At 52.0% G+C, this 21,702-nt stretch overlaps 1 protein-coding gene across 1 annotated transcript; it reads left to right on the top strand.

Annotated features, from left to right (window-relative positions):
• Positions 1–934: 934 nt before the first annotated feature.
• On the top strand, positions 935–17,174 carry RNMT (RNA guanine-7 methyltransferase). The gene is made up of 11 exons (XM_078875744.1): positions 935–1,003; positions 3,206–3,294; positions 4,778–4,910; positions 6,666–6,794; positions 7,252–7,364; positions 7,867–8,048; positions 9,050–9,214; positions 10,901–11,018; positions 11,611–11,715; positions 12,502–12,535; positions 13,810–17,174. Exons 1-11 carry the CDS (start codon positions 970–972, stop codon positions 13,845–13,847), a joined length of 1,140 nt encoding a protein of 379 aa, XP_078731870.1. The 5' UTR covers positions 935–969; the 3' UTR covers positions 13,848–17,174.
• The last annotated feature ends 4,528 nt before the right edge of the window (positions 17,175–21,702 follow it).

Raw genomic sequence — 21,702 nt, 5'->3', positions numbered from 1 at the left:
CATCAGGCGACAGCAAGATTTGTGGAGAAATCCTCGTTTCGTTCCTTAAATAGAGGGGTAGATGTGATGACGTCACTTGTGAGCTCTTCACGTGCGAAGAGGGGGGGGGGGTTAATGAATGTGTTGCGTTTTTCGTAGAAGCGACGGTGGTGTTGCTTGTGTTGATGAAACCAGATTTAAGAGCCTCTTGGCTCACGGGGTACTTCAAAATAAACTGACTTGAAACTGAATCGCAAACATCGATTTGTTTTTACACAACCGATTCCACAAACCACGTGTTACGGTGTGGCCGTCTCCACGTGTTCGGGTGTGGGTGCACCACGTGTTCCAGTGTAGCCGTCCCCACGTGTTCTGGTGTGGCTTAACCACGTGTTGCGGTGTGTCTGAAAAACCACGTGTTCCTGTGTAGCCGAACCACGTGGTCTGGTGTGGCCGTTACCACGTGTTCCTGTGTAGCCGAACCACATGTTCCAGTGTAGCAGTAACCACCACGTGTTCCTGTGTAGCCGAACCACGTGGTCTGGTGTGGCCGTTACCACGTGTTCCTGTGTAGCCGAACCACATGTTCCAGTGTAGCAGTAACCACCACGTGTTCCTGTGTAGCCGAACCACGTGGTCTGGTGTGGCCGTTACCACGTGTTCCTGTGTAGCCGAACCACGTGTTCCAGTGTAGCAGTAAACACCACGTGTTCCTGTGTAGCCGAACCACGTGTTCCGGTGTAGCAGTAAACACCACGTGTTCCTGTGTAGCCGAACCACGTGTTCCAGTGTAGCAGTAAAAACCACGTGTTCCTGTGTAGCCGAACCACGTGTTCCGGTGTTACCACCCCACGTGCTCCGTCGTGGCCCCTCCCTGCCCCCACGTGTTCCGGTAAAAATAGGCGGGAATAACCCCGGAAGTGATTCGCGCGCGCTCCACCCCCCCCACCACCACCACCTCCTCCCCCATCACTGGAGGGGTCATCGCTCATGGCGGACAGCGGAGTGAACGCGTCGCGAGCGGGTGAATGAAATCCTCCTTCTCCTCTTCCTCCTCCCTCGCCCGTCACCTCTTTTTCGCTTCGATGGCTCGCCGTCGGGCCTCGGGAGCTCCAAAAGCCGCCGCTGTGGTTCCGAGACTCGGGACGGTAGCCGTCGTCGTCGTCGTCACTGCTGCTGCTGCTGCTGCCAGTACAGGCGCAGCAATGCCGCTGTTGTACTCTACTCCCTATGCTCTCTCGCGTCGGTCGATTCACCCCCCCCCACACCACCACCGCTTGCACCGTTTCCCGCACTGACCAGCAGCGGTGAGGTTCGTGGTTAGAAGCAAACCCGCCACCCCCCCCCCCCCCCCTTTCTCGTCCCGGTCATCCAGCAGTGGATTGTGAATGATTTGCTCGTCGTGTGGACACATCGGAGACGACTTCCCCGTGGCCGCTTGTGGGTCGCCGTGGTGCTCACGCAGTAACGGACTAAGCTTGCGCGGGGCCTGTAGCAAATGTTATGAAGGAGCCCTAAATAAAATAAAAACAAGCACGGGGCACGCAACGTACAACTACTTTGTCTCATCAAACCCGATGTGTTTATTGATATTGTAAAAAAAAATTGGAGGCTTAAGAACCAAAGGGGCGCAAGTTTCGATTTAAAGCTTTCGTGACTGCAGGGATTCATCTTCTCGGTTCTTTCGGTAAAGTCACGTAGAAAAGAAATAATAAAATAATAAAAATAAAACATAACATAAAATTCTCACGACGTTTCGGCCACAACGCAAGCAGCCGTCCTCCGGTGAAGAACTGGTCTGTCGGACGGCTGCTTGCGTTGTGGCCGAAACGTCGTGAGAATTGTATTTTATTCTGTTTTATTTGTATTGTTTCCCTTCTACGTGACTTTACCGAAAGAACCAAGAAGCTGCAGTAAAGGTTAAGGACCACTGATGTAGATCAACTCAAGCCTTCCGTACATCCCGCGACTTGTATTCGGGCATCCCGACTCGTGAAAACAGATGCCGCTGCTTCCGTGCAGCTCAACTTCACTCGCTCCTTCTTACCTTCCCTCTTCTCCCCTCATTGTTACTACCACCACCATCCTCTCATCACCACCACCACCCTCTCATCATCACCACCACCATCCTCTCTCATCACCACCACCCTCTCATCACCACCACCATCCTCTCTCATCATCACCACCACCACACTCATCATCATCACCACCATCATCATCACCCTCTCATCAACATCACCACCCTCTCATCATCACCACACTCTCATCATCACCACCCTATCACCATCACCCTCTCATCACCACCACCACACTCATCATCATCACCACCATCATCATCACCCTCTCATCATCATCACCACCCTATCACCACCCTATCACCATCACCCTCTCATCACCACCACCACCCTCTCATCATCACCACCCTCTCCTCATCACCACCCTCTCATCATCACCACCACACTCTCATCACCACCCTGTCATCACCACCACCATCACCACCCTCTCATCACAACCACCACCCTCTCATCAACATCACCACCCTCTCATCACCACCACCACCACCCTCTCATCATCACCACCACACTCTCATCATCATCACCACCCTCTCACCACCACCACCCTCTCATCAACATCACCACACTCTCACCACCACCACCCTCTCATCACCACCAACACCCTCTCATCATCAACATCACTATCCTCTCATCATCACCACCCTCTCATCACCACCACCACCCTCTCATCACCACCACCACCCTCTCACCACCATCCTTTTTCGTTCCTTAAATAGAAGGGTAGATGTGATGACGATGCAACCCTAAACAACCTGTATTATGGATGATATTGGTCGCGAAAGCCCTACGGGGTAATGCTTGTTTTAATGTCAGATTTAATGAAGGAAAGCGTCGGGTTGAAGGCGAACAGGCTTGGGCGGAACCCGTCGGCAAGGAGGCATGACGGGGTGACGGCAGCCAAACGGATTGGAACGCTTCCGAAAAGGACGCGGCCACCCAAGTGGAGATGGAGCGATGACGTCGGTCCATGTGCGGGTTTTGAAAGGATTTGACACATCGCCAGGGTCGTGGGAGGTGGCGGTGGTGGCTTGCGGAGGCCTTCATTCAGCAGTGGATCGATGGTGATAATGATGAGTTGTCATCACCGTAATGAAGCGGTACTTCGTGTGGGTGTGTGTGTGCGGTGTGATTGCTGTGTGTTGTGTAAGCAGAAGTCGGTCCAAGGCAGGAGGCAGTTGCCGGTGGAGTGAAGAGGAATGCTCGAGATTCAGACGAGGAGGATGGAGCCACTGCTGCTAAGGTATCATCCTCATTCTCGCTGGGCCATGATCAGATTAATCTGGTAATCTAAAAACCATGAACGAAACTTTTTTTATTTAACCATGCAAACTATTTAGCTCTTTCAGAAGCGACCTGGCCGCAAATGATAGCTCAACGAAGTGGGACTTAGGTGTCGATTTAAAGCTTTCGTGACTGCAGGGATTCATCTTCTTGGTTCTTTCGGTAAAGTCACGTAGAATGGAAATAATAAAATAATAAAAATAAAACATAATTAAATAATTCTCACGAAGTTTCGGCCACAACGCAAGCAGCCGTCCTCAGGTGAAGAACAGGTCTGTCAGAAAGACAGCGTCTGACGCTTATTTTATAATGTTTTCTTTTTATTAGTTTATTATTTCCATTCTACGTGACTTTACCGAAAGAACCAAGAAAATGGGTCTTAGGTGGTCAAATAAAAAATAGTTTAGTTTTTATTTTAGGTCGACTCTGCCTTAAATGAGTGAGTACCTGTTGCGGTGTATAAACATCATCACTGGGGAGAATTAGGCAGCCGAGCGTGGCAATGACAAAAACGATTCCTCCTACGCCGCGCCGGTCTTGACTTAGCCAAGCGCACACAGTCGGTAATCCAGCACTCTCGGCAAAGCGAGGGTTGGCGGATCGCACAAAGATGTTGCGAAACTCCCTTCCTGTAGCCGCCGAGGAGGTGCCCGTACCCTGGCTCGTCAGGAGAAGGCGGTACGGCAAAATATTCGGATTCCATTTGTTCCATCTGTACGGGGATAGAGCGTTGCCCCCTCGCACGCGAGCGTGGGTTATCTCCAGGTGCTCCCGTTTCCTCCCACGTGTGTGCAAGCACTCGTTTAAGTGTCTGAGAATTTTTTTAAATAAAAAAAGATCCAATGCGGGACCCTCCTTTGAAAAACAGTCCCTTCACTCAGCGTGGCTTTTTTCGGATAAATGTGTAATTAGAATTGTTTAGTACTGGAACAGGGAACTGCCTGGGTGTTGTAAGCTTAGGCTGAAATCTTCTTGGTTCTTTCGGTAAAGTCACGTAGAAAGAATTTAATAAAATAATAAAAATGAAACATAATAAAATAATTCTTTCTACGTGACTTTACCGAAAGAACCAAGAAGATGAATCCCTGCAGTCACGAAAGCTTTAAATCGAAACTTAGGCTGAAAGTTCGTACGTACGTACGTTGAACCTCTTTCGTGCCGTACGTAGCCAGCCGTGCTAATCGGAGGTGCAGGGGTAGCAAGGAAAATGGGAGTAAAACTGTGGATTCGTAAATCGATCTGTGTGGAGCTTTTAAGTGCTACCCCCTCGTATGTGGGTGGTTTTCTGTGGGCACTACAACAACATTCCCATGTGAAGCTTTGTGTAGTTTCCCGGGTAAACAAGTATCCTTGTTGTATCATCGTTTGCTAACAACACTTGCACCACCAACAAGTCTGTATGACTACGCGGGAGATCTTTACCTTTGTGTGTGTGTGGGCAGCGTGGACCGGGGCTTGGCAGCGTAGTCGCCACTCACTACAATCAGCTCCAGGAGGTGGGGCGAGATGCGCGGAGCCACAGCCGCATCATCTACATGCGCAACTTCAACAATTGGCTAAAGAGCGTGCTCATCAGTGAGGCCTGCGCACAATTCTCGCAGCACCACACGCACTACGCACCACGCTATACCGCACGCCACACACTCCCAGTACGCCGTGAAGCACGCTGCTCGCTCTAAACCCCACCCCACCCCACCTCGCACACTCCCACACACAATTAAGCACGCGCCACGCACGCGCGTGCGCGCGCACTCAACACTGCACATTTCGTCATTTGTTTCCACTTTGCTCTGTCTCGTGCCAATACGCCCGAGTAGTGGACACATCTTTCTGCCAAAAACCTCTTATGATATTCTTGGTTCTTTCGGTAAAGTCACGTAGAAGGGAAATAATAAAGTAATAACATATAAAACAATAAAAATTATCACGACGTTACGATCGCAATCATCATCAGGTGTGAAATCCACAGCAAGAAAATTTGGTTCTTCACGTTCTGCAGATGTAGATGCCACTGGTTCTTCACGTTCTGTAGATGTAGATGCCACTGGTTCTTCACGTTCTGTAGATGAAGATGCCACTGGTTCTTCACATTTTGCAGGTGTAGATGCCACTGGTTCTTCACGTTCTGCAGATGTATATGCCACTGGTTCTTCACATTCTGCAGATGTAGATGCCACTGGTTCTTCATGTTCTGCAGATGTAGATGCCACTGGTTCTTCACATTCTGCAGATGTAGATGCCACTGGTTCTTCACGTTCTGCAGATGTAGATGCCACTGGTTCTTCATGTTCTGCAGATGTAGATGTCACTGGTTCTTCATGTTCTGCAGGTGTTGATGCCACTGGTTCTTCACGTTCTGTAGATGTAGATGCCACTGGTTCTTCACGTTCTGTAGATGAAGATGCCCCTGGTTCTTCACATTTTGCAGGTGTAGATGCCACTGGTTCTTCACGTTCTGCAGATGTAGATGCCACTGGTTCTTCACGTTCTGCAGATGTAGATGCCACTGGTTCTTCACGTTCTGCAGATGTAGATGCCACTGGTTCTTCATGTTCTGCAGATGTAGATGCCACTGGTTCTTCATGTTCTATAGATGTAGATGCCACTGGTTCTTCACGTTCTGCAGATGTAGATGCCACTGGTTCTTCACGTTCTGCAGATGTAGATGCCACTGGTTCTTCATGTTCTATAGATGTAGATGCCACTGGTTCTTCACGTTCTGCAGATGTAGATGCCACTGGTTCTTCATGTTCTGCAGATGTAGATGTCACTGGTTCTTCATGTTCTGCAGATGTAGATGCCACTGGTTCTTCACGTTCTGCAGATGTAGATGCCACTGGTTCTTCATGTTCTGCAGGTGTAGATGCCACTGGTTCTTCATGTTCTGCAGATGTAGATGTCACTGGTTCTTCATGTTCTGCAGGTGTAGATGCCACTGGTTCTTCATGTTCTATGGATGTAGATGACACTGGTTCTTCACGTTCGATAGATGTAGATGCCACTGGTTCTTCATGTTCTGCAGATGTAGATGTCACTGGTTCTTCACGTTCTGCAGATGTAGATGCCACTGGTTCTTCACGTTCTGCAGATGTAGATGCCACTGGTTCTTCACGTTCTGCAGATGTAGATGCCACTGGTTCTTCATGTTTGATAGATGTAGATGCCACGACCGCCATCTATTGCGCGACGGTTGAACTTACAACTCACGATCCGCACAGGTGACTGGACGTACGGACCAGGTTTGTTCGTATCTCTGAAAGTTCACAAGTTGAACGTTCGTAGGTAGAGGTGTCCCCGTATGTACGTACGCATTGCGATGTCTGCGCGCAGACGAGTTTGTGCAGAGGGTGCGGGCGGACGGGCGCGGCGGGGCGCTGTCCGTTCTCGACCTCGGTTGCGGCAAGGGAGGGGACATGCTCAAGTGGCGTCGTGCCTCCATCGGCCACCTCGTCTGCGCAGGTGAGCGTGAGGTGCGTGCGTGCGCGCAACGGGTTTCACGCTTTGTCGGCGAGGAGGGAAGGCCGGGGATAGCCGTCGGAGCGGAAGAGTCCGTGGAGTGATCTCCCGCTCCGTTTGGTGTGGACATGCAAGAAAGGAGGAGGGAGGAGAGAGAGAGAGTTCTCCGTTGAGATATCCAGAGCGAGATTGTCTGCTGATACATGTGGGCGCTGCAGATAGGAGAGACGGGTGGGTGATGATTGGGGGTGTCTGTGTCTCTGTGTCTATTACATCACGTGGGTGATGATTGTGGGTCTCAGTGTCTCTGTGTCTATTGAAACTCGTGGGTGATGATTGTGGGTGTCTGTGTCTCTGTCTATTGAAACTCGTGGGTGGTGATTGTGGGTGTCAGTGTCTCTGTGTCTATTGAAACTCGTGGGTGATGATTGTGGGTCTCTGTGTCTCTACGCGGGTGCAGACATCGCTGCGACGTCAGTGGATCAGTGCCGGCAGCGGTACAACGACATGCGGGGACGCGGCGGAGGAGGCCCCATCTTCTCCGCCGAGTTCATCGCTGCTGACTGCAGCAAGGTGTGGACTTGTAGTGTACGTGTAGCGTGTGTGTAGTGTGTGTGTAGTGTAGCGTGTGTGTAGTGTAGCGTGTGTGTAGTGTACGTGAAGCGTGTGTGTAGCGTGTGTGTAGCGTGGGTGTAGTGTACGTGTAGCGTGGGTGTAGTGTACGTGTAGCGTGGGTGTAGCGTGGGTGTAGCGTGGGTGTAGTGTACATGTGTGTAGTGTACACGTAGTGTATGTGTACGAGTTTTGGTCGTTACTGTGGGGGTCTTTCTGACGAGAAGAAAAATCGTAAAAGCGGGGGGGGCCTGGGGACACCTCCGTCTTGCAACGGATTGATCCTGGACGGTGATGATGATGATGGTGGGTGGTGGCGACAATCGTGATGATGGGCACCACCTCCTCCACCCCCCACCTCCCCCACCACCACCTCCCCCACCCAACCCCCCCCACCCCCCCACCCCACCCCACCCCACCCCCCCACCTCCACCTCCCCACCACCCACTCCGTGCTACCACAGGAACTCCTGTCGGACCGCTTTGAGGACCGCTCCCGCACCTTCGACCTCGTGAGCTGCCAATTCGTGTACCACTACTCGATGGAGAGCCAAGCGCAGGCAGACACGATGCTGCGCAACGCCTGCGAGCGTCTCAAACCGGGAGGCATCTTCTTCGGGACGACGCCGGACGCCCGAGAACTCGTGTGAGCGGTGTTGGGTCATTATTACCGTCGCCGTTACCGCTCGGTTAAACTAAAACTAAACTGTTGTTATTTTATTTTACCAGGCAAGACCCGCCGAGCTACATAGCCCTTTTTTTTAAGAGGCGGCCTGGTCACAACTGATAGCTCAACAGAGCGGAGTATTACGCACTCAAGCGGAGTATCACATGCTCAAGCAGAGTATCACGTGCTCAAGCGAAGTATCACGTGCTCAAGCGAAGTATCACGTGCTCAAGCGAAGTATCACGTGCTCAAGCGAAGTATCACGTGCTCAACGTCGACAGCCAAAATAGTGTCGGCGCACGTTGATTTTTAATTGTCGAGGGAAAAACCGGAGGACCCGGAGAAAAATCCACGCGGCCATGGGGAGAGAGAGAGAGAGAGACACGCAAACTCCAAATATGGAGCAGGCGTCAGGGTCGGGATCTAACCCATGACCTCCAGCAATGAGCACCACCTGATATGGTAAAATTGGTACTTCCGATTTATTTTGCACGGCCAATACGTGTGCAACATTTGATCACCCCACTCATTTCAAGCGGTTATCACAGACCCCACTGTCATTGGCTTCATCGGAAAATTGTAACCGCTGTAGTTATGCCAGCACAGGCAGTACGGACGTCCGGTCTGGGCTCATGGGACTCTGCGGCTTCAACGCTTGTGCGTGCGCGCGTGTAAGGGTGGAAAGGTCGCGCAGCGATGCACGCACCAGTGCAGCAAAGCCGGCAGCGATGATTCCGAGCGATATCAAAGCAATTTCTGGGTCTCCCCTAGGTCTACTCGGCCGTAAATGGGTACCGGGTTGCGGTGCGTTCACATCGGCATCGGGGGAGACAAAGGCGTTCGGGAGAGGTGCCGGCCGCACCACCACCCGTTGTGCTCGCTCCTCACCGTAGGCATTCCTCGCTAACGGCGCTTGCCCCAACAGTTTGTTAAATGCTGCACGGCGGGGGTGGGTGGGGATCTTCTCTGTCGTTTTGTAGGAAGCGTCTGATGAAGGCGGAGGGGCTGTCGTTCGGTAACGAGGTGTACTCGGTCCGCTTCCCCGACAAGACCTCGTTCCCCCTCTTCGGGTGCAAGTACGACTTCCACCTGGAGGGAGTCGTGGACTGCCCCGAGTTCCTCGTCTACTTCCCTCTCCTGCAGGAGTCCGTCACGCACGCACGCGCACACACACGCTCGCACGCGCACACACGCACGCACACACATACGCACACACGCACACACACGCACACACACACGCTCGCACGCGCACACACACGCACACGCATACGCACACACGCACACACACGCACACACACACGCACACACACATACGCACACACACATACGCACACACGCACACACGCACATGCACACGCACACGCACACACGCACACGCACACACACATACGCACACACGCACACACACACACACACGCACACACACATACGCACGCACACATACGCACACACACACACACGCACGCACACGCACGCACGCACACACACACGCACACACGCACACGCACACACGCACACACACACATACGCACACACGCACACACACATACGCACACACACACACATACGCACGCACACACACGCACACACACGCACACACACATACGCATACGCACACATGCACACACACACACACACGCACACACGCACACACGCACGCACACACACATACGCACACACACGCACACACACATACGCACACACGCACACACACACACATACGCACACATACGCACACACACATACGCACGCACACACACGCACACACACGCACACACACATACGCACGCACACATACGCACGCACACATACGCACGCACACACACACACTCGCAAGCACTCGTACACACATGCGCGCATGCACACGCACGCATGCACGCACGCGCACACGCACTCGCACGCACTCGTACACACACACTAGCCCGCGCACACAAACACGCACTCGTGCTCGCCTGCACACCCTCACTCACTCGCACACACACTCACGCACACAAACACACACGCTTCACGCTCGCTCGCACACACACACACGCACTCGCTCGCACACACACTCACGCACACACGTACACAAACACACACTCACGCTTCACAATCGCACACACACACACGCACTCGCTCGCGCACTCACACGACGTAACGCGCCAAGTGACGTCTTTGTGCGGCTTGAAACGTGACGCAGCCGGGTGGCCGTAGTGTCTACGCTGCTGCACCTGGCTGCCTGTAATCCAGCGCTGTGGAGGCAGCAGCAGCAGCAGCAGCGAGGGTTGGTAGATCACCGCACCATTGTTGCGAAACTCCCTTCCCGTGCTGTACCCTGGCTCTCCAGGAAATCATGGTACAGCCAAAATGTGGATTCCATCTGCCCCATCTGTATGGGGATCGAGCGTTGCCCCCTCACAAATGTGGATTTTCTCCCGATGCTCCGGTTTCCTCCCACATGTAAACGCTCATTAATTGAATAGTCCGATAACACCACAATATATAGAGAACCGCAGAGCTTGAGGGGGGCGGAATTGGGCACCGGCTGCTGCTACTGCCTTCCCGCTCGCCTGTGGTGGTTCCCCCTGGCGCCTACTGAGTCGTCCTCTGTCCGAGTCAGCCTCTCCGAGTCCTCCCTCTCTCCGAAGAGTGAATTCTGTGTGGCGACGACGGCGCAGAAGTTACAAGTTGAAATATACATCCTAATCGCTAATTAAATACTGCCGGGGACAAACGCTTGTTGGGAAGCCTTTCAGAATCCGTGCGTGTGCGTGGTTTGTCTTCCTCGCATGCGTCGTGCTTTCCCTGTAACTCCCGAGTCGCCCCTCCCGTGTCGCCCGACGGTTTTGTAGGATGGCCAAGAAGCACGGCATGAAGCTGCTGATGAACAAGACGTTCGCCGAATACTTCCGGCAAAAGAGCCAGGAGAAGGAGCACAGGATACTGATGGAGAGAATGCAGGCGATGGAGGTAGAAACATGTTGAAATGTTAAAATCACGTTAAAAATCATGTTAAAATCACGATGAGGAAACGTGTGTGTGCCGTTCCGGCCTTCATAGGTGCTCGCTAACTGCACTTGCCCCAACAGTATTTAAGGTTATACGGGGGATCTTTGGCTTTGTGCCATTCTGGCTATCATAGGTGCTCGCTAGCAGCACTTGCCCCTACAATCTGTTGAGGCTATACAGGGGATCTTTGTCTTTGTGTGCGGTGGAGAGTGATGTGTTTGTTTGTGACACTGGGGCGAGTGTGTGTACATGTGTGCGGTTAGCGCGCTGCGCTACGAACCCGGCGACCCTGGTTTGATTCCCGCTCACGGCCAACACCGATGACGATTATTTGAACCTGTCCTGGGCCTCCCCCTAGGTCGACTCAGCCTCAAATGAGCACCTGGTGCGATGTGTAAACATCGCCACTAATGGAGACAAAGGCAACCGGGCGTGGTGCTGGCCACCCACCCCCTTGTGTGCCGTGCCGGCCTTAATAGCTGCTTGCTGACAGCACTTGCCCCAACAGTCAGTATGTTAAAGGCTACACGTGGGGTTTTTGTCTTTGTGGCAGGCGTACCCACCAGGGCCAGGCTCAAGTCTGGTGAGCGGCAACCTTGAGGACTACGAGCACGTGAAAACCAGCCTGCAGGAGAGCAACCATCCCCACGGCAACGTGGTAACGAGCTCAGCCTGGGATCCGCACACACGAGCGCAGACGCGCGCGCCCACGTACCGCTCGCTTAAGTGCGGTGGCTGCGCTACACTCCGCCTGTAAGCCGACGACGATGGAGGCAGCAGCGAGAGGGGTTGGCGGATCGCCGCACAAATGCGGTGAAAGGAGCGGAGTTGTATCGTGGATCGCCAGGAGAGGGGCGGTAAAAGCGAAAATGTGGATTTCTACCTGTTCCGTATTTGTGGCCACTTCGTCCACGTGGGTTTTTTTGTGTGTGTGTTGAGCTTCTTTCGCGCCGAACGTAGCCAACTGTGTTAATCGGAGGTGCGGGGGAAGGAAAACAAACTAAACACAAAATCAGTTGTAAAGAAATTCGTTTTCCGGGTGCTCTGGTTTCTTCTCAAGTAAAAACACATTACTATATAGAGGACCGTAGAGCTTGCAGGAGAATTTGGCGCTGGCTCACTGTTCCTTCCCCGCTCGTCCGTGGTTCCTCCTCCTGGCGCCTCCGAGTCGGCCTCTCTGTCTCTGCGAGCGGGTACCGTGCGACGCGCTTCAAGTTGACGTTATTTGCCACTCCGAATGTGTACGCGGGAAAAGTCCTCGCCGAGTCTCGCGACTATTTTTTCACGGGGGGGGGGGGGGCCCCATTAAACAAACAAATCGATAAAAAAAAACGAAACACATCTGTGCTTGGCAATATGAACATTTGATTGGCGTCATGCGCGTTTTGTGTATTTACGCCGAAGGTTGTTTTCGTTCTGTCTCTCCACATCTCCCGTCACGTAGGGAACGATGACCAAGTCGGAATGGGAAGCCACAAGTGAGTGACTCGCACCCAGACACCCAGACACAGTCCCCAGCCTCGGTGCCTGGAGGAGGGTAGAGTGAGGTGAGAGAGGAGAGGCAGGGGACTGCGAAGAGGAGAGTAGAGTGAGGTGAGAGGCAGGAGAGTGCGTGGAGGGGAGTAGAGTGAGATGAGAGGGGAGAGGTAGGAGAGTGGGTGGAGGGGAGTAGAGTGAGATGAGAGGGGAGAGGTAGGAGAGTGGGTGGAGGGGAGTAGAGTGAGATGAGAGGGGAGAGGTAGGAGAGTGGGTGGAGGGGAGTAGAGTGAGATGAGAGGGGAGAGGTAGGAGAGTGGGTGGAGGGGAGTAGAGTGAGATGAGAGGTAGGAAAGTGCATGGAGGGGAGTAGAGTGAGATGAGAGGGGAGAGGTAGGGGAGTGCGTGGAGGGGAGTAGAGTAAGATGAGAGGGGAGAGGTAGGAGAGTGGGTGGAGGGGAGTAGAGTGAGATGAGAGGTAGGAAAGTGCATGGAGGGGAGTAGAGTAAGATGAGAGGGGAGAGGCAGGAGAGTGCGTGGAGGGGAGTGGAGTGAGATGAGAGGGGAGAGGCAGGAGAGTGCGTGGAGGGGAGTGGAGTGAGATGAGAGGGGAGAGGCAGGAGAGTGCGTGGAGGGGAGTCGAGTGAGAGGAGAGAGGTGGGCAGGAGGGAGTCTATGGAGGGTCTTGAGGACTGTGAGTGCGATCGTGAAATGGATCTGGGATTGGATTGGAAACCAGTGGAGGGATCGGGACATTGTGGGTGAGAAGTCTGGTCACGGCATTTTTGATTTTCTGGAATTGGAAGATGGGGTATATTGAGGAGATGAGGGTTATAGGGAGGTGAGGGAAGAGGAGCGATGTGGGGAAGATGGGGATGCTGTGGGGGGGGGAGAGAGTTGCGGCCGATGAGTCGTGTTGCGATGAAGGCCCAGATGATGATGATGGTCTCCAGGTCGTGAGCAGAGGTCGCAACCGGGTACCCGATACCCGTACCCTACCCGATATCCGGCCGGGTACGGGTACCCATTTGCGACCCTGGTGCGGCCGGGTGCGGGTAGGCCGTGAGTCACTGGTGAGTAACCGTTTGTCACTCATTTCGGGTAGGGTACGGGTACGGGTAGGGAACGGGTACCCGGGTACCCATTTGCGACCCTGGTGCGGCCGGGTACGGGTAAGGAATCAAAACCCGTTTGCGACCTCTGGTCGTGAGTGACCTCCCAGAGGAACCGTAACGGTCACTTCTCACGGCTCGCTCCCTGTGTCTTGTCTCGCCAGGCCTCTACTTGGCCTTTGCCTTCGTCAAGGAGAAGTAAGCAGACCAGGAAGCCGGTGGCATCCGCCTCTGACCCTGAGGTGGCGAAGAAGTACGCAGTGCAGGCTGTTCGGCCTGTGCGGTGTAAAGATGTACGCACGACAACAACAACAACAACCGCCGTTCGCCACGAAGGGGCGGTGACGTCACCGCGGCGATTGTGCCGTGCTAGGTGCACGCACGCACACACACACACGGTACCACCACTCGCTAGGTGTCTGGAAAGACGTCTACAACACTCGCAAACACGCACACTTAGAACAAAGACAAAGATCCCTCTTGTACTCTTAGGTTTTTTCGGTAAAGTCACGTAGGTAAAAATAAATAATAAAAACAATATAAATACAATTTTAATAATTATAATAATACTTATTTTATTTCTATTATTATTTTTATTTAATATTATTTATTTTTTACTTACGTGACTTTACCAAAAAAACCCTAAGAGTATGAATCCTTGCAGTCACGAAAGCTTCAAATCTAGAAATCCCTCTTGTAGCCATACAGACTATTGGGCCGAGTGCCGTCAGCGTGCACACATTTAAAATCTTGCACGGTACACGAGGTGGTGATGCGGGCAGAACCACATCCCGGCCGCCTTTGTCTCTCCTGTGCTGATGTTTATTGCGCACTGTGCCAGGATCTCATTTAAGGTTGAGTCGATCTAACACTTGCCACTGATGCTAACCGTGGCCAGGTATCGAACTCGGCTCGCCGGCCTTGTCGTGCTGCCGGGCAACCACTGACACACACACACTAACAAAGTTGGTAAATACACGGTGATCCATTTATAGATGCCCCACTCAAATAATTGGTAGAAAATAACATTGTAATTCAGAGCCTTTACATTTCCTCCCACCAACCTCAAAGCACCTGCTGTATGTAAATCGGTTAACATGCTCCGGACGCGCTCTGTCCTACACAAAGGGTCTATGGGTATTTTTTTTATTTTTACAAAGCTTTTGACAGGGCCATCGGAAATCGGTGGGATGTCTGTAAATGGATCGCCGTGTATCTTCCAACTATAATCGGCAGGCAATCCAAAGGGTGCCCGCCACTGCGTCGTGTGCTGTGTTGTCTTACGTTCAGATAAATGAATGCTCGTGAAACATCACCGCAGTAATCATTGACTACTTCCTTGTAACATTAATTACGGACGACATTTTGCAGAAATTATGAACGAACACCGATCACCGGATTGATGTACATCCTAATGATAATTCTCTTGGCTTACAACCGTAAGGAAAAAAAAACAATGTAACTGATATTGGCCAAAAACTACCCCAGGTAAGGCCCGCTGAGTTGTGTAGCTCTTTTTATCAGACGCAACCTGCCCACAAATGATAGCGCCAAAGAAGTGACGTCATTTTGAAATTCATAGCAATCAAATACTCGAAAAGGCATGTTTCTAAATGTGGAGGGGAAAACGGGAGGACGCGGAGAAAAATCCACGCGACCACGGAGAGTAGATGCAAATTGCAAATATGCAGGCGTCAGGGTCGGGATGAAACCCACAACCTCCTGTATACGGGCAAGGGAGTTAACATCTCGCCACCGTGACGCTCAACTGGGATTTATATCTTCGCCACATCTGCTCCCCCCCTACTCCGACAAATTTGGCAGGACACTCCAGACAACAAAAAAAAACAGTCTTCACACTGCGAGCCTTTCCTGGGTAAAGGAGTGTCAGAGCAGTAATAATGACAACAGGTTTATCGTTGTAGCTATGGACGCATTTTTTTCTCCGCATTTTTTTTATTTGGGCCCACCAAAAAAAATGTCCAGACCGCGCAGGTCGATTTGGTTTCATTTGTTGCGCAGGGTCACCCTCGTACGTTGAACTTCTTTCGCGCCGTACGTAGCCAACCACACAGCCAACCGTCGACCGTCCAGGTGTCCGTCGCTCTCGGCCTCGCGCTAAACACGCACGGGGCCCAGCAACTCGCTTGCGGGTGGAGTGGTGGCGCAGCGATTGACGCAACGCACCATCAAACCCCCATCGAACTCGATTCGATTCCCGGCCACGGCTAACATCAGTGACGAGCGAAATCTGAAGCGGGGCTGCTGTGGCCCATCCAGCCCCGCCTTCTCAAACCTGCGCCGACCAGCGTGGTGAAGTAGTCAAACGACCCCCTGCTCCCCCCCCCCCCTACACGTACGACACGGAGCAGGGCGGCCTTCATCCAGCAGTTGATTGACAAGGGCACAGCAGAAATAATGCCTCCGTTGTTACAAGGCAGTGTTGCGAGTGGCGGCACTCCCGTGACCTTGCGTCTGTGTGGACCAGAGGTCGCAACCGGGTACCCGATACCCGTACCCTACCCGATACCCGGCTAACCGTACCCGGCCGGGTACGGGTACCCGTTTGCGACCCTGGTGCGGCCGGGTACGGGTACGGGTAGGCCGTGAGTCACTGGTGAGTAACTATTTGTCACTCATTTCCCAACGTCTTGTCTCTTCTCACAATTCAAGTTCCTAGAATCAACCCACCCGCGCCTGCAACATGGCTTCATCCCAGAGGTCGCAATCAGGTACCCGATACCCGTACCCTACCCCTACCTGGCCGGGTACGGGTACCCGTTTGCGACCCTGGTGTGGCCGGGTACGGGTAAGGAATCAAAACCCGTTTGCGACCTCTGGTGTGGACTTTTGTGCCAACGCGAGGGAGCGGTTGCGCGTTCAGACGACACGCCGCAAACCGCTTTACACTCTCCCGGTCGCGTCTTTGCGTCGCACGCGCGCGTCTGGCGGTCGAGGCGACGTTTCGCTGCACGTGTCGGGTAGCTTTCGTCAGCGACTGCTGCCAGTCCAGCATGTGGGAGCGAAAACGTCGTCGGAATGCGGTGTTGAACGACGCAGCAGCAGCAGCACGACCGCGCAAAAAACCTTATCAGCGTGGCCACGCGGCTTCTCTCAGTTTTCGGGCAGATGGTTTGGAATTTTGTGGGATTGAGCAAAGGTTTGTTTTAGTGTTTATCTTGTTTAGCAGACGTTTTGCTTTGTCATCATTTCCCGGATTGCTTGGTTCATCTCGTACGTACGGGAAATATTTTGCTCGTACTGAAAATCAGTTTTAAGTTTGTACTTTTATTCTCCGACTTGTGAGAGGGTCAGTATTTTACTTTCGATTGTCGCAACAAACGAACGTTTACCTGTCTTTCATACGAAAAACCGTGAATATTACGTTTTGTAAATTTCGTAATGACGGAACTCTGTAGTTAAGCGCTCGGCGTGCGTGTAGATAACGTCTTATTTTCGTCTTCATTTTATTGCTTTGTCCCATTTTCGCAGACCAGTATTTAGGAATTATAGGCATCCAAAAAGGTCATTTGCTGTTGTTCCATGATCTGTGTGTTCCTTGCTCGCATACCTCTTTTTCCACTGCACAACCAAACCCCTCCTGGGCCGTGCCGTTGCCAGGCCTGCGTGGCTCAGAGGCACCAGGTTGTTTTTCCACCACACAACCGAACCGAGCCAGGGCCGTGTCGAACCAGCCCAGCCCGGCGTGGGTCAGGAGGCGCCAGGTTGTTTTTCCACTACCGAACCGAGCCAGGGCCGTGCCATGCCGGCCCCGGCGTGGCGCAGGAGGCGCCAGGCTCTTTTTCCCACTGCAGAAGCAGTGCCGAGCCGTGCCCTGGATGTCACGCTCAACGAACGATTCAACGATGCACGTAGATAATACAGTGACAGCGTACTCACAATACCGACTGACGTCAAGCAAAAATTACCCTGTCTGGCTCGGTAATGGAAAATTGCCAGTGGAAAACCGCGACTCCGACGCTGGCCCGGCTCTGATGTGCTAGTGGATAAAAGTAGTAGCGAGCGTAATTCCAAGCATGCGTCTCCATATATACACATCCGCACAAACACGAGGGTGACATGACCCATATAACCCGAAGTGCGCCCAGTTTCATCCGATCTCGCAAGCTGAGCAAGCTGGGGATGCCTGGGCAGGGCTGAAAAATGTCATGACCAGCATGCACCAAAAGCAGGTGTTGGTGGGACAGCAGATGGCAGTGCAGTATAATCCACTGCAGTACTCTTGCAGTACTCTGCCACGGGCGGCAGTTGACACAGTGGGGCATCTTATTGGTTCTTTCGGTAAAGTCACGTATAAGGGAAATAATTAAAATAAAATCATTCTCACGACGATTCGGCCACAACGCAAGCAGCCGTCCTCAGGTGAAGAACAGGTCTGTCGGAAAGACATCGTCTGAATGAACACCACCAGGCTTGGCAGCGTATATTTAAGCTGGGTTGGAGGACGGCTGCTTGCGCTGTGGCCGAAACGTCGTGATAATGATTTTATTGTATTTTTATTATTTCCCTTCTATGTGCCTTTACCGAAAGAACCAAGAAGATGAATCCCTGCAGTTACGAAAGCTTTAAATCGAAACAGTGGGGCATGTTTCTGAAATCACCGCCCCAACCCTCGCCCCGTTCCAGCCAGCAGTGCGAGGTGGGTTGCAGCCACACGGCTTTGTCGATTGGGCAGATCGCATGCGGTGTGGGCAAAGTGCGGGTCTCCCTTGCCGACTCTGCCATTGTAAAGCGGCTGTCGCATGGAGGCGCCTCCTGCCAGCAGTGTCATAGGCACGGCGATCCAGCTGCTGGACGAGTGGCCTCCGTGCGTGGTAGCAGGGCTGCAGCTTTGCCTTTGCAACCGGGAGGAGGGCGTTTGAGTGACACCAAAATAAAAACGGGAGAGATTGCGTTATTGTTATTGTTTATCTTTCACCATTCTGGTTTATCCTCTCCCCGCTGTGAGTCTGATCGCGGGGGTGCTCTGGCGCAAAACAAACAAAAACAAACGTCTGCTGCCCCACGTCAACCGGCGTGCACTCGAGTTCATCGCGTCTCGAAAGCTAAGCCGGGTTTTTTTTTTTGGCCTGGACAGGGTTCGGATGTACGTTGAACTTCTTCCGCACCGCACGTAACAAACCGCACTGGTCGGAGGTGCAGGGTAAGAACAAACTAAACAAAAATCGGTTCTAAATAAATTCGTTTTCCATTTTAAAGTGCATCGCTCCAGTGGCTTCCGAATATCGGAAGAGCGTTCCAGACGGCCGCAGAAGCGCATCTGGAAGCGCGCGGTGCGGTGACCACCGTCTTTGTTGTCCATGGCTGTGCCAAAAGCCGCTGCTGTGAGCGGTGGCCGGAGTTCGTGTGCTGGTGGATTTCTGCTCCTTGACGACATCTGAAAGGTTTTGTGGTTCATCTGTGGCAAGCGCTTTCGCGTGTGATGACTCGGACCTTACAATGTATTCGTTGGGCAGGATGGAGTGACCACCGGTGCATAATGCCCAGGTGTGATGTGCAGCAGAGGGCACTCGAATCCTTGGTACTGCACAACCCCCCAAATACAAAGACCCCCCGTATAGCCTTATCAGACTGCTGGGACAAGTGCTGTTTGCGAGTAGCAGACCGTGCAGTGGCAATTCCATGCCCTCAAATTGCTGCACAACACTCAAACCCACGCACATGCATACACAACAACAGTCCCATACATACACATCCATACACAGCACAGCATGCATACACACTCACAGCCACTGGCACACACACACATCAATACACAACCACACATCTATACAAAGACAAAGATCCCCGTATAGCCTGCAATAGACTGTTGAGGAAAGTGCTATTAAGCGAGCACCTGCGAAGGCCGGAACGGCACACGGGGGGATGGGTGGCCAACACCAATCCCGGCCGCCTTTGTCTCCCCAGTGGCGATGTTTTTACGCACCAGGGTACTCATTTGAGGCCGAGTCGACCTAGGGGAGGCCCAGGACCGGTTCAGATAATCGTCACCGGTGTTAGGCGTGAACGGGAATCGAACTCGGGCCGCCGGGTTCATAGTGCTGCCACACCACCACCACCGACCCGCCACTGCCCAGCGTGGTGAAGTATGGTCAGTGGGTTGACTGCTGCGAGACAACACGATTGCCGCCAGCTGCCCTGGTTTTTTTCTCCCACGATCGTAATTCTTGGGAAATCTGGTAGACATTCATAATATAGGGGGGTGGGGGGGGTAGATCGCGTAGGTATGTGTCGTTAAACCCGCCACCACCCGGCACAGCCAATTTGGTAAGAGGTTGTCACGTAAACAGAACGTGCCAATTCGTCACTAGTACAGCACTAGCGTGTAGTGTATAGTGTAGTGTATAGTAGTGTAGTGTATAGTAGTGTAGTGTATAGTGTAGTGTATAGTAGTGTATAGTAGTGTATAGTGTAGTGTATAGTAGTGTATAGTGTAGTGTATAGTAGTGTAGTGTATAATGTAGTATACTAGTACAGCACTAGTGTATAGTGTAGTGTATAGTAGTGTATAGTGTAGTGTATAGTAGTGTATAGTGTAGTGTATAGTAGTGTATAGTGTAGTGTATAGTAGTGTAGTGTATAATGTAGTATACTAGTACAGCACTAGTGTATAGTGTAGTGTATAGTGTATAGTAGTGTATAGTGTAGTATACTAATACAGCACACCGGTGTGTTGGAGAGCAAATCCACAACATTTACAATCCAAATACGACGTTTCGCTAGTAATTACAACTAGCTTCATCAGGCGATAGCCAGATTTGTGGAGAAATCCTCTTGTGTCGTTCCTTTAACAGACGGGTAGGTGTGATGGCGTCGCCTGTGCGCCCTTCACGTGCGAAAGGGGGAGGGGGGGGTGAATGAATGTGTATGAATTACAATGGTTATCCATTTATATTGACACGATCTAACCCCCCCCCCTCCCAAAAAAAAACCTATATAATGGATGAAATTGGTCGCGAAAGCCTACGTGTTAAACATGTCGACATTACTAAAGGTCCCGGTTTTTTTTTTGTCAATTGCATAATAACAGTGGTGCATCACTCACGACAATGCCATAATACCACGCTGTTCTGCCTTCTGCTGCGACTGCGAGATTCTCTTCTACCCGGACATCGTCCCAGTTGTTGTTGTAGCACAGAGGTGGTGGCACCTTCATCTGCCGTGCCACGTAGACTTTGTCAACTGAAGATGAGCTCAGTGGTGTGCGGGCAACAACAGCGCCCCCCCCACCCAACACCAAACACTCTCAAAAATATAACAAGTATAACCCGTAAAAACAAAGTTTTTCACTATAAATCCTTTATATGCGTGGCGGCGAGAGTCCTCTCGTCCTCTGGCTTGAGATGGCTGCCACCTATGGGTCAGATGATTGTATTGCACCATTAAGCAATTGGTAATTAAATATTTTTAAAAAATTCCCTAAACAGTGTAAAATTTTGGAAAAAAAATTTCACGAATATTAATTGTCACGCACAACGAGTCTGTGTGGACAATGTCAGCTCGATTGGATCACGGGAAGTGGGTTAAAAAACGACCGAAAGATTTGCACGGTCGTAAGCAAGCAAGCAAGTGAACTTAATATAAAGGATTTAAAAAGACGCTCAAACGAGAGCAGTACCTTGAGGCTCTCCCGAGTCAGCGCTACGCTCGTTCACCGTCGCGTATTCAGTCCACCTCCTCCCTGTCTCTCTTCTATCGCTGCTGCTGCTGCTGCTGCCACCACCGTGGCGACTGTTGCCGTGAGCTTCACGCCTTCATTTCGCCAACACGCGTTGAGTAACCCGGGCTGATTCGTCTCGGCCTGCCGGACATCTGTGAAAGGAATAGAGCTTCGCAGCTTATCGGATTCCTCCAGTGGAAACAAGTTTTTTTTATTTCTTTTGTGTTCACGGCAACGCCGCAGGTCAAAACAGACACCAAACTCGCCGCGCACTGCAAGGCACGACACTTGCTTTTCCTTCTTCCCTTTCCACTGCTTCACTTTGAAATTCCCTTCTCCCGTCATCATCGTCTCTCCCCTCCCCCCCACCAAAGCT

Source organism: Lampetra fluviatilis, chromosome 42 (assembly GCF_964198595.1).
Source record: "Lampetra fluviatilis chromosome 42, kcLamFluv1.1, whole genome shotgun sequence".
NCBI classification, from domain to species: Eukaryota; Metazoa; Chordata; class Hyperoartia; order Petromyzontiformes; family Petromyzontidae; genus Lampetra; species Lampetra fluviatilis.
This window is presented reverse-complemented; position numbering and strand designations above follow the sequence as displayed.